General features: G+C 35.0%; 4 protein-coding genes and 1 non-coding gene across 5 annotated transcripts; 2 read left to right on the top strand and 3 right to left on the bottom strand.

Moving 5' to 3' along the window:
* Positions 1 to 361: 361 nt before the first annotated feature.
* Positions 362 to 7,311, bottom strand: LOC126690987 (transmembrane 9 superfamily member 5-like). Its single transcript, XM_050386076.1, has 7 exons — positions 6,802 to 7,311; positions 6,183 to 6,226; positions 5,216 to 5,798; positions 4,987 to 5,130; positions 1,357 to 1,516; positions 763 to 1,250; positions 362 to 554 (listed from the first exon to the last, which is right to left on the bottom strand). The coding sequence occupies exons 1-7, from the start codon at positions 6,987 to 6,989 to the stop codon at positions 362 to 364; spliced, it is 1,800 nt and encodes a 599-aa protein (XP_050242033.1). The 5' UTR covers positions 6,990 to 7,311.
* Positions 3,501 to 4,327, bottom strand: LOC126692124 (transmembrane 9 superfamily member 5-like). Its single transcript, XM_050387617.1, has 2 exons — positions 4,081 to 4,327; positions 3,501 to 3,870 (listed from the first exon to the last, which is right to left on the bottom strand). Exons 1-2 carry the CDS (start codon positions 4,299 to 4,301, stop codon positions 3,654 to 3,656), a joined length of 438 nt encoding a protein of 145 aa, XP_050243574.1. The 5' UTR covers positions 4,302 to 4,327; the 3' UTR covers positions 3,501 to 3,653.
* LOC126692125 (iron-sulfur assembly protein IscA-like 1, mitochondrial) lies at positions 7,312 to 11,249 on the top strand. Its single transcript, XM_050387618.1, has 3 exons — positions 7,312 to 7,560; positions 9,261 to 9,378; positions 10,655 to 11,249. Exons 1-3 carry the CDS (start codon positions 7,380 to 7,382, stop codon positions 10,746 to 10,748), a joined length of 393 nt encoding a protein of 130 aa, XP_050243575.1. The 5' UTR covers positions 7,312 to 7,379; the 3' UTR covers positions 10,749 to 11,249.
* LOC126693846 (small nucleolar RNA U19) lies at positions 8,542 to 8,653 on the top strand. The gene has a single exon (XR_007645558.1). It is a non-coding gene; the product is annotated as a small nucleolar RNA U19 (small nucleolar RNA).
* Positions 11,250 to 11,688: 439 nt separating the features above from the next.
* On the bottom strand, positions 11,689 to 12,708 carry LOC126692123 (NDR1/HIN1-like protein 10). The gene has a single exon (XM_050387616.1). It carries the CDS (start codon positions 12,584 to 12,586, stop codon positions 11,972 to 11,974), a length of 615 nt encoding a protein of 204 aa, XP_050243573.1. The 5' UTR covers positions 12,587 to 12,708; the 3' UTR covers positions 11,689 to 11,971.
* Positions 12,709 to 16,414: the final 3,706 nt, after the last annotated feature.

Below are 16,414 nucleotides of genomic sequence, written 5' to 3'. Positions count from 1 at the left end.
ATTTTTTTATTTTATTTTTATTTTTTATGATAACAATCAAAATAATCTTATGGAATTGAAGTAGTTCTTCAAGGGAACTAGGCCTCCTTGGAATTAAGAAGTAAGAACAAGAAATAGAAACTAAGAGATAGACAAGGAAGAGAGCAATATGCTTACAATTAGCTATAGCTTCTGATAGTACAATTCCCTTCCCAACACAAGTCCCCAAATCCCAATCCGTTACAACAGTATCAACTAACTAATCCTAACTAACAACTGACTATAATGCCAACTCAGAAGCCAAGGCTAACTGCCAATGCAACTAGCTTTCAGTACTTATCACTTCAGCAAAGCACAACTCCTATTGAATTAAGTTTCCTGGTCAATGATTGGAAATAGTTGATGAATGATAGAAGCCAATGGTTCCAAGTATCAAGAAGACAGCGTAGAATATGCAAGCATTGTAGCCCAGGAACTCTAGCAGGTTCATTGAAATTCTGGTGTTTGCTCTAGCATAGAAATAGGGGCCATGCGCAAACATGAAAATGGCGACTGATCCCCCACGAAACACAGATCTGCATTGCAGATTGACTTAGATCAACAGATAGATGGATAGATATTTGATTTTTTTTTTTTAAATCAAATTAGGAATAAAAGCTAGAAAAGCATAATTTGAGCTTAAAATTAAATGAATTTAAACATGATTTAAGCTTCAATCTTGCCCCACAAATGTGAAAAAGTTGTGAAATTATAGTGTTTATAACATTGTTGTAAGAGAATTACCTCCACCACCATTGGCGATCTTGCCTAGACAGGTGATAGCGTTCACATGCCACATCCACTGTCATAATTTGTATGATGACAATAAGGAAGGCCCCAAAGATAGTACTAATTGCACCACAGTCTTTCAAATTGTACAAGCTTGCATAGATTTCATCCATCAAAATGTAGATAACGCAGAAAGGCAGAAGGCCCCCAAAGAACACTTCATGAGCAAGTGTCTTCATGTACCAAGTCTGATTATGAATCTCACTTTGGAAGTTTATGTTGGAACAAGCTATTTCGGATTCTTTTAGGGAAGACTGCCCCAATCTGCCACCCAAAGTTAGGATTCCAAAAGCAAAGGGTAACAAAATGATTTTCCAAAGATAATTATACCAGTCGTGCAGAAGTGACACCCCTGTTGTGATTGCCTTTAATGTAATTATGGCAAGACCTGTTATGAACACCGGGACAAAGTACAGGATCCCAGTTTGGAAAACACATTCTCTCTGCAGGAAAAAATCATTTGCCACATAATTAAAAACCTGAACCGTAAAGACTTTAAAACACAAACTACTGTGATACTGTATACGTTAATTATAACTACTGTATTACCCATCCACTTCGTGTGAAACTAGAGTGGAATGAAGCAGCCTTGTATCCAGAAACCAATGATGTGAGAACATAACTCGTGATGATCCAAGTATACAGTCTCTCATGATTGCAGGTATATAGGCTACCAGTATATACAGCCAAAACGAAGAGGATGCAAACTCTGCAAATGGAATTCTTAAGTGACATGTGACAACATTTTTCAGAATAAAATTGGACCAAAAAAACCCAAAATAGCTAGAATTCAGAATTGGAGTGAAAAAATTGAATACGTGAAAATGTAAGATACGTTTGCCTAATTTATCTATGCAATATATAAGAATGAATGACAATAGTTAATCTTCATTATTTTGGATGTGAAAATTTGAGTTTATATCAAAAGATAATTTACATGGCTATTTATTAGAACTAGCTATTTACGCATCATTTGAACTAGCCATAGATACAAATGATGCGTGAAAATAAATAATTATTTTGTAATTGTGTTATAATAATAATTTGTTCTCTAAAATTTGTTGAAGATAATTTATTCTCCCTAAAAATTAAACAATTTTTAAAATTATTTTCCATTTTTCTATCTCTACTAATATACCAAAATTGACTGAAATAGACCAAATAGACCCGAGTGGATTGAAATGGACCGAATTGGACCAAAATTGATAAAAATGGATTGAAGTTGACCAAAATGAACCAAAATGGACTAAAATGGATTGAATTAGGGCCAATATCTCTCGTTTCTAATGTGGCTTAACATGAGCATAGTAACAATAAATGCTACGCTTTAGTTTTTAAATATTATATAGATGATAATCGTCCTAAGAAAAAGAGAAATTTGAAACTTAAAAAGTTTAGTTGTACAAAGAAGAGACTAGGAAAACATAATGCACTTTAATAGAAGTTAGAAGTTATTTTTTATTTTTTATTTTTGAGAATGCAGTTAGAAGAATTTGAATCACCTCAAAAAATAATAATATCAATTGAACACATCCAAAATAATATAATGATATATTCATGGAGAGTCAAGAGACAAAGAAATGGAACTACTCTTAGAAATTTTTTTATTTTTAGTAAAAATAAATTATCTTTAGCAAATTTCAGAAAATAAATTACATATTATACCTCATTACCATAATAACTATATATTGTCATGAATCACGTGGGGTTGCTGCTAGTTTAAATTTTTAACTAAAACTTAGATAAGTCGGTGTGAATGTTGTGCTTTTCTCCTCCACTTGTTTATTGATCTGACTTTTAGATTGACTAGGGCTTAAGTAAATTGTGATTTTCTCCTCATATTTGTTTATTGATCACCAAAATTATTACAAGTCAAATCTTGGGATTATGGTGGTATTGGTATCCGAACAAAAACTAGGATCTGTCGATTTTCTATGTTCAGAAATTAGAGGTAGATAATTGGCCTTATCCCTCCCCCCTTATTAGCTGAGTTGTGATATGAGAGTTGTTATATATTTGCAATTTTGTATATAAGCAACTCACAAGATCAGTGGAAGCGCACATGTCCTTCACTATTTTCATTGATGCTGCATTGATTGAACTGGAATTACCCTTCTAATTCTTCCAGTTTTTCATTTATTGTTTTGGTCTGGCCATAGGGTACCTGATTTCGATTAGAATGGAATTGAGTACTAAAAAGACAAACTGATAGGAGAAAAACATGCCTCCAAATTACTTGTAATTTTCAGTGAAGGTGAATTTTATTCTCTACTTTGATAATTTATGACTAAATATTGCTTCCATTGCTATAAGCTTGCTATTTTGCAAGGGACTATTACCAGAACCACCTTCCATGCCATGACCATCTCATGTAAGAGCAAGAGGTCCAAGATTGACGCTACAATCACCATCCTCTGCCTCTCCACAAGATGACATTGACTGATACCTGAATTGGTGTGACAATTTGTATGAAATAAATGAATATGTAGTTTTGCTTTCAGTTATTTCGTGACAAATGGATTGAATCAAGGAATTACTTTTTTAATTTTATTTTATATAATAAGAATTTTTGGATTCTAAAGGAATTGAAGTAGTTCTTCAAGAGAACTAGCCTCCTTGGAATTAAGAAGTAAAAACAAGAAATAGAAAATGAAGAGAACAACTTTCTTAACATTTCTGATATGATCCTTTACAATTAACTATGGCTTCTTATAGTACAATTCCCTTCCCAATACACATCCTAACTAACGACTGACTATAATGCCAACTCAGCTGCCTTCCAGTACTTATCTAAGAAAAGCACAGCTCATATCATCCCACAGATCCTATTGAATTGAGTTTCCAGGTCACAACTCTTTTAGACCTCGGTGTACACGTTTGGAAATAATTGATGAAGCATAGAAGCCAATGGTTCCAAGTATCAAGAAGACAGCATAGAATATGCAAGCATTGTAGCCCAGGAACTGTAGCAGGTTCATTGAAATTCTAGCGCTTGCTCTAGCATAGAAATAGAGGCCATACGCAAACATAAAAATGGCAATTGATCCCCCACGAAACACAGATCTGCATTGCAGATAGACTTAGATAGATCAATGGATAGATAGATATCGGAAGAGAAGAGATTAGTATATTGTGTCATGGAAATAAAAGATTTGATTTTTCATCAAATTAGGAACAAAAGCTAGAAAAGCATGATTTGGGCTTCAATCTTCCACCTCAAATGTGAAAACGTTGTGAAATTTATTGTGTTTATAACATTTGTAAGAGAATTACCTCCACCACCATTGGTTATCTTGATTGGACAGCTGATAGTGTGTACAGCCCATTCCCACCGACACAGTCAGTATGATGACAAGAAGGAAGGCCGTAAACATGGTACTAAATGCACCACAGACTTTCAAACTGTACAAGCTTGCATAGATATCATTCATCATGAAGAAGATCATGCAGAAAGGCAGAAGGCCCCCAAAGAACATGTGAGCAGGTGTCTTCATGTACCAAGCCTGATTACGAATCTCACTTTGAAAGTGTACGGTGGAACAAGTTATTACAGATTCTCTTAGGGAAGACTGCCCCAATATGCCACCCAAAATAAGGATTCCGAAAGAGAGGGGTAATGAAATGATTTTCCAAAGATAATTATACCAATCGTGCGGAAGTGACACCCCTGTTGTGATCACCTTTAATGTAATTATGGCAAGACCTGTTATGAACACTGGAACAAAGTACAGGGCCCCAGTTTGTAAAACACATTCTCTCTGCAAGAAAAATCATTCGCCACATAATTAAAAACCTGAACTGTAAAGACTTTAATACAGAAACTACTATGATACTGTATATGTTAATTATAACTACAGTATTACCCATCTACTTCTTGTGAAACTAGAGTGGAATGAAGCAGCCTTGTACCCAGAAACCAATGATGTGAGAACATAACTCGTGATGGTCCAAGTATACAAGCTCTCATGATTGCAGGGATATTGGCGACCAGTATATACAGCCAAAACAAAGAGGATGCAAACTCTGCAAATAGAATTCCTAAGTGACATGTGACAACATTTTTCACAATAAAATCGGACCAAAAACCCAAAATAGCTATAGACTTTCAACCAAAGAAGCTAGAATTCAGAATTGGAGGGAAAAAATTGAATTAACAAACATGTGGCAGATATGGCTTACATAATGAAGAGTTGAGTTCCAACACCCAGAATGGCCCCAAGTAGGGACGAGTACGGAGGACACCTGCACCTATAGCCATGAATACGACTTGGAAGAACAAGCCCTGTTGCTTTGGTCATCATTTCAGCTTGAAAAGCATTCCTCCTGCAGAAGGTGATTTGATCATCATTAGGTGAATACAATGGCCTGCTTGAATGGAACTATACAAACATAAGGAATGGAGAGATACCGAGTAAAATACTTTCTATGGCATGTCACAATCACAATACAAAGCAACAGAAGCCAGGCGCAAATGACTATATTTGTAGTATAAGGCATAGGATCGTCTCCCCCAACTTTCTCCGACGAGTCACTGACCGAAGACAGAATACTTATTTGTTGGTTCAAATATAACTCTATATATTCAAAATCTTCCCAGGAGACAGAATACGTGAAGTTGACATAGATTTCCTTGTCCTTAGATATATCCTCAGCAATATCGTAGTCATCAATAACATATATGTATTTGACTTTGTTTTCTAAGTAAAGGATATGAAAGTCCAGGTGATTGAAAATATAATGCATAGGATCGTAGGAGGTTGCACTCTTTTCTCCAACTTGCATTTTCAAGCGAATATTATCAAAGTACATCCCGTACACAGTTTTATTTTCAATGGCTTCTTTAACTTTTGCAACTTCTTCTCTCGTCAGAATTTTCTCACAAAGGGGTCTCTTCTTTGTCTCCGTCATGAACCTCAATTCATACCCAGTGTTCACATAGCAATCCCCTGCTATAACTTCTTCAAACGATTTCTTTCTGTTGGGTATTGGATCTATATATAGTGATGGATATGTCGGTTAGAAAAATGCAAATTTGCCCAGAAACTTAGCTCATAAAAGTCTAACAAGATAAATTTTATGCTAATTTGCAACTAACCAATGAATTCGTTATGTTATCTATGCCTAGAAAGCTAGGATTCAAGTACACTTCATTTGAGATGCCGTACTCGTGTCAGTGTCATAACTTGTCCTATATGCCCTATCATGTTATAATTTTTCAAAAATTGCTTGTGTCACCATATCATACTGTACCAACCGTGTCTGTGTCCATGCCTGTGCATCCTAGGCTCCTAGTTAGAAAGTAGAAACTAAGATCATAAGACAATATGTGCAAAAATTGTAAAACTAAGTTCACAAACCAAGAAAGTAATTCTTACCTCCCGGAGGGCAGAATGGCAAATCAAAATACGAATATGCCTCACTGCAATTGAAAAAAAAAATTGCAAATTAATATACAAACAGAGATGCATCAAATTTATAAGGAGGTCCAAAAAAAAAAGCCTTATTTTAAAGAAAAAATTTCTTTCCTGTTAAAAGCTCACAATATTATAACCGACTTAAAAATTGACTTGAAATTTTTTTTTTTTAATTATATCAGGGATTCACAAAATGTATACACAAATTTTGAGAACAAAATCAAACACCTTTGATGCTCACTAACAATATGAATCTAATCTAACAACAAACAAATGATTATTTACTCAAGAAATTTAAAGATTTCTTAAACAAAATGAAAACATTGAGAGACCTAAAATCAAAGTGCACTTTATTTTACTTTTTTATCTCCGGCTTCAACAGATAAAACTCTTAGCAACCAAAGTAAAAAAGCTCAAAACATAGAGAACAATAGCTACATATTAAATAAGAAATATTACAACCAAATCAAAAGAATCAGGAAAAAAAAAAAAAAAACACATTCAAATTCACATAGAAGATGATTAGAAAACGTTGAAGGAGATGAGATTTTCAAAGAAAAAAATGGAGAAACTAATTTACCATGGATCATCTCCTTCATTAGGATAAGCTTTGCCGACGAAGAGAGGAATGTAATCGCCTTCCTTGTACTCCCCATCTTGCTTTACCTCCATGAAAGTCGCATATCTCATAGTCTGAATCGCGTATACCAAAGCTGGAAGAGCAACCAGTATCAGAACCAAGAAACTCGTTCGTACTCTACGAGCCATGGATTTCTCTGTGAGATTGAGATTTTGAAGAGCTTGAATATTTAGGAGGGAAAAGCTGTTAGTGTTGCTTGCTTATATACGGTTCGTTGGTCTTTTTGATGGAGTTGATCAGATATATTTTGGACGGTAAAGGATTGACTTGGATTCTGTTGGACTGGCGGGTAGTTAGTTATTTTTGCTGGCAGTGATCGAGTCACATGTTGGTGAAATAACTATCTCACGGTAATCCTTCTTGAAACTTCTGGTTCTGGGGGGTTAGGAGTGAATTGACTAAATTACCCTTAGTGGGAATTGGGAATTTAAATTGGGTTTGGGATTTTTGAGACAACCACTTTGCTTTAATTTTGTGGGATTCGGACTTTTTCATTAGATTTCAATATTTTCATTTTCATGGCTTCTCGAATGGTGGCGGAGAAGATGGGACACGTGGCGAGGCGGCAAGTCCTGAACTTAACGGACGCCGCCGCCGCCAGAATACGCCACCTGCTACAGCAGCGCCAGCGACCCTTTCTCAAATTGGGCGTTAAAGCACGCGGCTGTAACGGCTTATCCTACACCCTCAACTACTCAGGTGGTTCTTACTCTTTCCTCTTTGATCTTAGATTTCAATCTCACATGTCTTTTTTGCCCTTTAAATTTTGCGATACTTTTATATAATTTTAGACTTGAATGAATTTGTATGTTAGATTAAAAAAAAAAAATTAATAATAGTAATGAATATTTTAAGGGTTGGATATATTGGAAATCGCTATTATGAATTGGGTTTGATTTAATTGTTTTTTACTAGACCTAGACCATGCTTAGTAAAATTGACATTTGCAGTGCCACAATTCAACAAGATTTGTAAATGGCAATCCCCCAGGCACATGAAAAAAAAATAACCATGTAGTGTGAGTGAGGTCATGTATTCAGGGTCCACTAATGTTGAGTTCTTCCACCAAAATTAAAAAAGATTGCAAAACCATTACTAAGGATCACTTAGAGGTTTTGCAATACTTGAACAGTCTTTGATTTCATGTGGCTTCTCTTATGGGCTTTAAATAGGCAGAATTGCTAGGTTTCTAAGAGATTAAATAGGTGATAAATCACAAACTCTTAAATCAGCATTTTTTTTTTACTCCAAATGATTGCTAAAAGGCCTATCTTGTTGCAAACAAGAAGCAAAAGGGTTCCATAAAAATGGCTGTCCTAATATATATATATATATATATATATATTTTCCTTCAATCTTTTTCACTGGGTGTTTACCATTTTCTTAGGAAAAATACAAAAAACCTCTTGCTGTTTGCTTTTTTTTCTTAAAACACAGAATCCACTTGAGGTTTTGAGTGTAATACTTAACCCACCCGACCTGTGGTATTGTTTTATCTGTAAAACCGTTAATTGTTTAACACAAAACCCCCCATGTGGTATTGTTTAATATGAAAATGCAGCTCTAAATGGTAAATATAAACTCATGTCATCACTTTAGCAAATCTCCGATTTTTTTCTTTTCTTTTTGCTTCTAAAACTCACTGCCTCTTTGAGTAGCCATATGAGTTATCATGTGCCATATTGGCTTAGTTAGGAGGCAAAGATTAATGGATCATTATTGGTCTTCTTAAGTCTTTTGAGAGGACTTTTGCTTCTTTGTCGATTGTCCTCCAAGCAGTCTTAGGACATAATCTACTACAGCATATATTTTTCCTAAGAACATAAGATTGCCTCTTGAATAACTGGAGCTGCAGAGTGGACTAATGCAGCTCTTCAGTTTAGACAGAGGCAAAAGTAAGATGGTGTATGGTGCTTAGTTTCATCATCATGAATTAGATTGAGGACGAGGCTCAGTTATCTTCATTTTTCCTTTCCTATATGCCTTTTTATAGTTCTGTTTATTGTTTCTTCGTTTTTTTATTTCTTTTCTTTATATGAGAACCCACAAAAAGCCACAAAGACACAGGAAGAAATCATCTAAATTTTGAATCCATATTTAAGGTCAAACTTGTTTCTCAATCTTTCTCGACAATGGATGCAAATCTGAAATCAAAATGTGAAAAGTATGTTAAGAGTCATCAGCAAATTATGCAAGTGATTATGCATGTTGATGAGCTAAATAACGTCATGAAAAATTGTAGCCAGATGCACATTTGTTTTCTTCTACTAACCATGCCTTTTTAATTTTTGTGCTAGAAGGTGTTACATATGATTCATTGAACTGATCATCCATGTTTTTTACTTTGAAAGTATTTTGTTGAACTGATTCTCAATTCTATACTGTGTACAATATGATAGATGAGAAAGGGAAGTTTGACGAATTGGTTGAGGACAAGGGTGTAAAGATATTAATAGATCCAAAGGCCCTCATGCATGTAATTGGGACCAAGATGGATTTTGTAGATGACAAACTCAGGTACACTTTTTTTCCCCTTGTTCTTTCTTTCTTTTTCTTTTTCTTTTTTTTTTTTTTTTTTTTTTTTGGGGGGTGTGGTGGGTGTTTAATACATTGTAGACGTTAAATATTTAATAGGAATACATGGGTGTATACTAATTTGGCTACTGTCTTCTTTTTGTTGGTGTGTATTTGGATCTGAATCATGATTCCACCAAATCAAAATAAGCTCTTCTTAGCTACCCTCTAGATTGTGCCTGCATTGACTGAGCTCCTGCTGTTCTGGAACTGGAATTACTCTTCAAATTCTTCTAGTTTTTCATTTATTGTTTTGGTCTGGCCATAGGGTACCTGATGTCAGAATAGAATTGAGTAGTAACACTGGCAAACTGGTTGGAGGAAAATATGCCTCCAAATTCCTTGTAATTTCCAGGGAAGGTGAATTCTCTAATTTGAGGGGAGCTGAATGGTTAAAAGACCATTATATAATCATTTAGGATTAAATATTTCTGCCATTGCCATTTCTATAAGCTTGGCATTTTCATTATTTTCTTTCTTCATTACCCCACTCCAAGAAGCTATTTTGTAAGGGACTCTTACCAGAACCACCATCCATTGCCAGTGCACCACCACTAACCATGACAGCATGCCATGACCACCTCATACATGACCAAGAGATCCAAGATTGATGCTATGATCACCATACTCTGCATCTCTTCAAGATGACATTGACTGATACCTGAACTGTCACGAATATGATAACCAACCTTATCTTCTGACTTTTAGCACCCATACTACTTTCTGCCACAAATGCTGATGATGCAACACTACAACCATCTATCATCCCCACCAACCATTCTGATGTTAAATAGCTTTTTTTGATGGTTGATACCCCCCAGGCCCCTTTTTTACCCTCTTTAATGGGCTATGTATGCTTTGATGCATTACTTAATATTGTCTGCAAATCATAGAGATATGTCTTGTGGGATACATAACTTGTCATTTATCCTTTTGATTTGAATACCAGTTACACATGCAAGCCAGAGGTAGTGGTCACTGGATTTCTCTACAATTTAGGACCTTGGTAGTTCAATCTGCCTTAGAAAGAGCCCATGGATGTGACCTTAATATCTCCATTTCTCAACTGTTTGAAATCCTTTATCAGTTATGCTACAAGTACTAACAAGAATGACAATTCCATTGTGCTTAATTTTGTGTCGGCTTTATTTGCTTTTGTCCTTTTGCTGTTGCATCTCTGAGTTTGCACATAATTGTATTGTATATCCTTTTTGGTCAGATCTGAGTTCGTATTTATCAATCCGAACTCTAAAGGGCAGTGTGGTTGTGGGGAATCCTTCATGACAACAAACAGTACAGGAGCTGCTAAGTAGGGTCATGGTTAAACTTGTGATCAAAACTGTAAGGAACCCTTTGTTTTATTATTCATCAGCCAAGCTTAGTATCAATGGTTGTCTGCTAAATTTTTACCTGAAGAACGATGAAGAATGAAAGCTTTGGCGTCTCCAGTTGCCTCTCTTAGCAGGTAGCGGCCATGCTAACATGGCTCTAGTGTATACACTCTTCTCTGGAACTGATGCTCATTGGGCTTACAAAAACGTTAATCTTGCCATGTTCTTTTTTGATGTAATTGTTTCGTTGGTAAGGACCAGAATATGTTAAGCAGCTTACATGTAAAAACTGTTGAAAATGAATCTTGAGACAACTTATAGTGTTACAACTCCTACATTCTTGATGAGTTAGATCCGTGTCTTTAACCTTTTAAAGAAAAATTGCCAGGTTAAGATGTAAGTTTCAGAACATTTTGGGAACAATTTTGTCAAATTGTAATTTTGTGACTTTTCTAATAATTAAAGAAGTTTATGCAAGGTATATATCAATTGTGAGGTCATGATAGAATTGCTAATCATTGGAGTTGCAGTAAATAGAGAGGCTAAACTTAAACTTACTTTTTAGTGGAATGAACAACCCGAACTTATTGAAGTATGATAAAATATTATTCCAAGCTAGAATATGGATGATTTTAATTGTAGATTATGGTGGCCCAGATGTGAAGGTGGTAGAGAGTGTGAATTTCTGTTGTCACCCTTATCTTTATTGAATTTCATAATAATTTTACTCTTTAAGAACTCTAGTCCCCCAAGTTGGTCATTCTGTTTGGACAGGTTAGATGAAGTCTCAACTCTAAATCAGTAGCATTTTAGAGTTGGAGAAAGAAATTGTGACATTGAGTTGTCCTAAAAGCTTCGACTATCCCATCGGCATTATAGCTCAAAGGAACTTATTATGAAATTTCTAAAATTGTAGATGATGTGGTAAAACTCAATCCACTTATTAAAAGAAATTTGAAATTTCATAAAGTAATGATAGGTTCAAAATAAAAATTTACTACAATTTAACAATTTCACCTCCCAATTTGTCTACCACCTCACACGAGTCCTATACAAAATTTATAATTATTGATTATGTTAGCCCATTTGTGGGGGTGCTACACAAATTAATCCTCGCTATTGAATTTCATAATAAAGTCGCTAAGAACTCTAATCCCTCCAGCTGATGATTCTATCTATACAGGGTTAGATGTAGTCTCAAACTCTCAATCTGTATCATCAGGGTGTGAGAAAAAATAAGCGTCGTTACATTGTGTTGTCTTAAAACCTTCAGCAACAGTTCCATTATCACTCAAAGGAACTTTCAATGGACAATAAATCATTCTCGGCTTGAATTTGAAAGTCTTGAACTTACCATAATTGATGCTTATCTGAACCCAGAGCCCTATATCAATACCAAAAACTCCAGCACTCTTCTCCTCATCCATCTTCAAAAGGTCGTGAACCTGAAGCGACATATCTTTCTGCCCTTCAAAAACCGGCCTTAGAATGCTCGTGTTCTTGTGCCCCTGGTAAAATGGAGTCAAACCCATATTAGAGAACAACTTGTTTTGGTAGTAAGCAATGGCTTCAATGCTGTTGTAGTTTACCCCGACCCTTTTGTTAGGGTTTCTGAGGGTGATGTTGACAGAGAGGTTATAGTAAAGCGTGTTGTTGGTGGTGTTGAAATTGAACTGCGTGAGTGTGGCATCTGTGACATGGAATTTCACCTCTTTGGGACGGAAAATAAGCCAGAAAATTAAGACTGCAAAGAAGCATAATAAAAAGGCAATATAGATGAGTTTGAAAAGCCAGCAAGCGCCACACTTTGAGCTAGCCATGGCTTGGAAAATCAAGAGCTGAAAAAGGGTGAGAGTTTCTTTGCTTTGTTTAAAGGCCTAGAAAGTAGTAGTGAAAAAAAAAAAATCAAAAATTGAGTCTTTGTGTATATTCTGGACGAGGAAGTGAATCTGGAAACTTATATAGGAGATTCCAAATCCAGAGGCGTGTGAGTGAAGCAGCCAAATGATTTCAATGACACGGTTGTTGCGCCGTGTGATAGGCTGAGCAATAGTTCCTACTTCCTTGTAACTTCTGGGCTTCTAGCAAGTTCGATGCATGATTATTTGTTTTAGTAGGAAACTTCCAAAGCTGTTGGTTGCCTTTTTGGTGCGGTTTCTAGGCTGCTACGTTAGATTGGTCAGCCGTGTCTCCATGGAAAATTTGAGCTTTGAGGGACCTATTGTCCGTTGAAATCGAGTGCCTGGTGTGACCGTACTACGTACGTACTTACTCAACATTATCAACCCATGTGGGAGTTGGGACCGCCATTGACTCCGTTATAAGTCGGAGTCAAAAATTGTTTTTTAAGTACTCTGCTTCCTCTTTTCACTTTTATCGAAAAGACTGGGTTCAAGATGATTAAGAAGGAATAGTGGTTGCTAAGTGTTGAGAATGATGAAGCTATAACGAGAAATGTTGGGAATGATGAAGCTATAATGAGAAATGGCTGTGAGAAGGAGGATCTGATAATTTGAAAGAAGTAGATCTTCATTTCATGATTCAGTGTGTTTTTCTTGATGAGCTTCAATGGACTCTACCATAAATTTAATGAAGGAATCTTACCATAAATGTGAGAAAATGAAGTACTATTTACCGTGCTCCGGGCATATCTAAAAATTACTCGTGAGAGGTGGCATAAAACAATGAACAATAACATTAGAATTAAGCCTAAACCCTAAATGCAAATTACACACTCTAAGTTTGACTTGGATTCAAACTTTATTTTTGTTCAATTAAGTTGCATTTAAGTTTCAAATTTAATCACTTCAGTCATTTTGTCAAATTCCTTTTAAAAAAATATCATTAGATATGCGACTAACTAATAGAAGAAAAAAAATATTAAAGAAATTCTCGCTATGCCTATGCCTCATTAAATATGTTTGTAATAAATACTACTCTAGTTGTAAAGCCTATGCCTCATTAAATTTTTTATTGAACTAATAAACAACAAGCAGTATTTCTTCTACGAACAAAATAAAATGCAATTGAATTGTTTGAGTTTTTATGAGGTGAAAAGGAAAACAATATTGTTCACTTTTAGAGGAAATGAAAACCGCCTTTATCTTGAGTGGTATAGATTACCTTTAACAAAAATCATGACAGATTATTGACATGATGAAAGGAATAATGCAATAAAAAATTGGCATATAAATAATAGTAGAAAAGATGATAGAGAACTAAAAGCAACCAAAAGACCTATAACTATAACATATAAAGACAATAAGAAAGACTTTGAGAAAGATGACTTAAATAAAGAAGATTTGAAAACACTAAAAATTACTCTGACCAAAAAAAAAAAAAAAAGTGCTATAGAAACAATGCAAAAGAAGAAGCTAGACATAATGGATGAAGACAAAGAAAAAGGAATGATAAGGAAAGGCATAGTAAAAGAAATGATAGAGAAAATTAAAAGATAAAATGATGAAAAGATAGAAGCTATACGTAGGAAGTTAGATATAAAAGAAGAGATAGAAAAAGAAAGATAAAAGAGCACTCTAGTAGAACTAGTCAACAAAGGATGTAAAAATAATAATAATGATAGTTTAAAAGAAAAAAATTGATGAAATGTTATTAATGAAATAAATTTAAAAATGAGAGATCTAATTGCAACATTTTTTAGTTTTTTTGCATTCAATAAGCGGAGGACTTGCTTTACGAAACTGGATCTTGATACGAGAATTGCATTTCCCTTCCCTCCATGAAAGCATTAGCATTAAAGCATACACGATTATTTGGGCCGGGATCAGGCTAGGCCTTATATATATAAATGCAAACTAAGCTCGAAGGTCAACCTAATTTTTTTGGGGGAGCCCAGCATAAGAGGTAGATCTCAAGCCCAATTCAGCCTTATTAAACTTCCATTTTTGTCTTTTAACTTCGTCTTTACATTAGGCCCAATAAAACTTTAAATAATAGATTTAAAGAAATATTCAGTAACGCATCATTTAAAATTTTAACATATATAACTAAATATAAATTGTTAAATCCAAGAAACCAAATCTTTTCTTGAAATAGAGAAGATCATGTTTTGCATAGATGGGAAGTCTAAGACAAGTTCTATACTCTAAAATATGAGAGAGAGAGAGAGAGAGGGGGGGGATGACATAAGAACAATGTCATTTTAAGTTTTATCTATTTCAAGTCTTTTTATTAAAAAAAATGTCATTAAAATACTCATTTACATCTACTATTTCATATACATTCACAATTAATGCAAGAATATCCACATTTAAATACGTAAAAGTTGATATAAACAATTTGTGAAATAATGAATGCGTAAGAATCAAATGTGAAAAAATAAACATTTTTGCACCAGGTATATTAAAACTGTTTGCTAGATTCTCTTATGCTATGTTTGGCTTGAGAGAGATGGAGGGAGAGAAGAGAGGAGGTAAATAGACCCTTAAAACTTAAAGGTGTTAGAATTATATATGATTAAATTCACAAATTTTTAAAAACAATCAACGTGGCTGAGATGGAAGATGCCAATGAGGCTAACGAGTAAAAGGATTATGGTGACGATGCAGTTGAACCTGAGGAAGCAGCAGTCACAGCTGCAGCCACACCAGTTAGCCATGACTGACAAATCAAGAGCTAGCGAAAACTAGTATTGACTATTGAGAATAGCACAACTAGACGCTGTTGCTTGGAGCAATTAATCCGTAGGAAGGAAACTTAATCCCACGCGTGTATAGAGGAAATGACAATCAGGACGTTTTCTTATGACTTCCAAAGTCCAAAGCCATCGACTTTTGGAAGGTTCCGTAGCTAAGCTATTTCAAATTGACAAAGGTAGAGTATAGAGCTAGGACTCTTTCAACCTGAAAACGAAGTGACATGAAGGGGATGAAGGGTAAGGAGACAAAATTAATAGAGGGGAATATGATTAGAAGATTTGGAATACATTAAAACTTAGTAGATTTTAGTCATCTTCAATTCTCCTATTCTCTCGTCTTCCTCCATCCAAACATAAGATCAATGAAATTGAATTCTCTTTTTATTAAATTAAGAGATGTTATTTATTGATTTTGGATAATCAAGGACATATAATAAAGTTTCTATGAAGGCATGGTCAAGTGAAAGAATTAATCAAGCTTTAACCTACCCTCAGTCAACAATGTTTATTCCCACACTAAAAATCGATTCGCTATATTCAATTATGTGATTTATTGATTAGTACAATCATATGACTTAATTGGTGAACTTAAAGTACACCACATAATCAACTGTACTATTACCCATTACTTATTTATATATTCAAAGAAACACATTCCCTTGGACCAGATTAGTCTCAATTTTCAACTAATCAGCATTAGGGTCTGAGAACAAATAAGTATTATTGCACCAAGTAGTCTTGAAACCATTTGCTGGATTCCCAGTGCTCAAAGGAACCTGCAAGGGGCAATCGATCTTGGGTGGCTTGTAACGGAGAGTCTTGAACTTACCATACCTCACCCTTATCTTAAAAGAGAGCTTTACATCAATACCATAAACCCCAGAACTTTTCTCAGCGTTGAAACTGGAAACATCACGAGGCTTAAGCCATAGAACTTGTTGCCCCTCGAAAACAGGCCTCAAAATAGTTGTATTCTTGTGCCCTTGGTAAA

Source organism: Quercus robur, chromosome 7 (assembly GCF_932294415.1).
Source record: "Quercus robur chromosome 7, dhQueRobu3.1, whole genome shotgun sequence".
In the NCBI taxonomy this organism is placed as follows: domain Eukaryota; kingdom Viridiplantae; phylum Streptophyta; class Magnoliopsida; order Fagales; family Fagaceae; genus Quercus; species Quercus robur.
The sequence above is the reverse complement of the archived record's forward strand: the minus strand, read 5'-3'. Positions and strand labels throughout refer to the sequence as shown.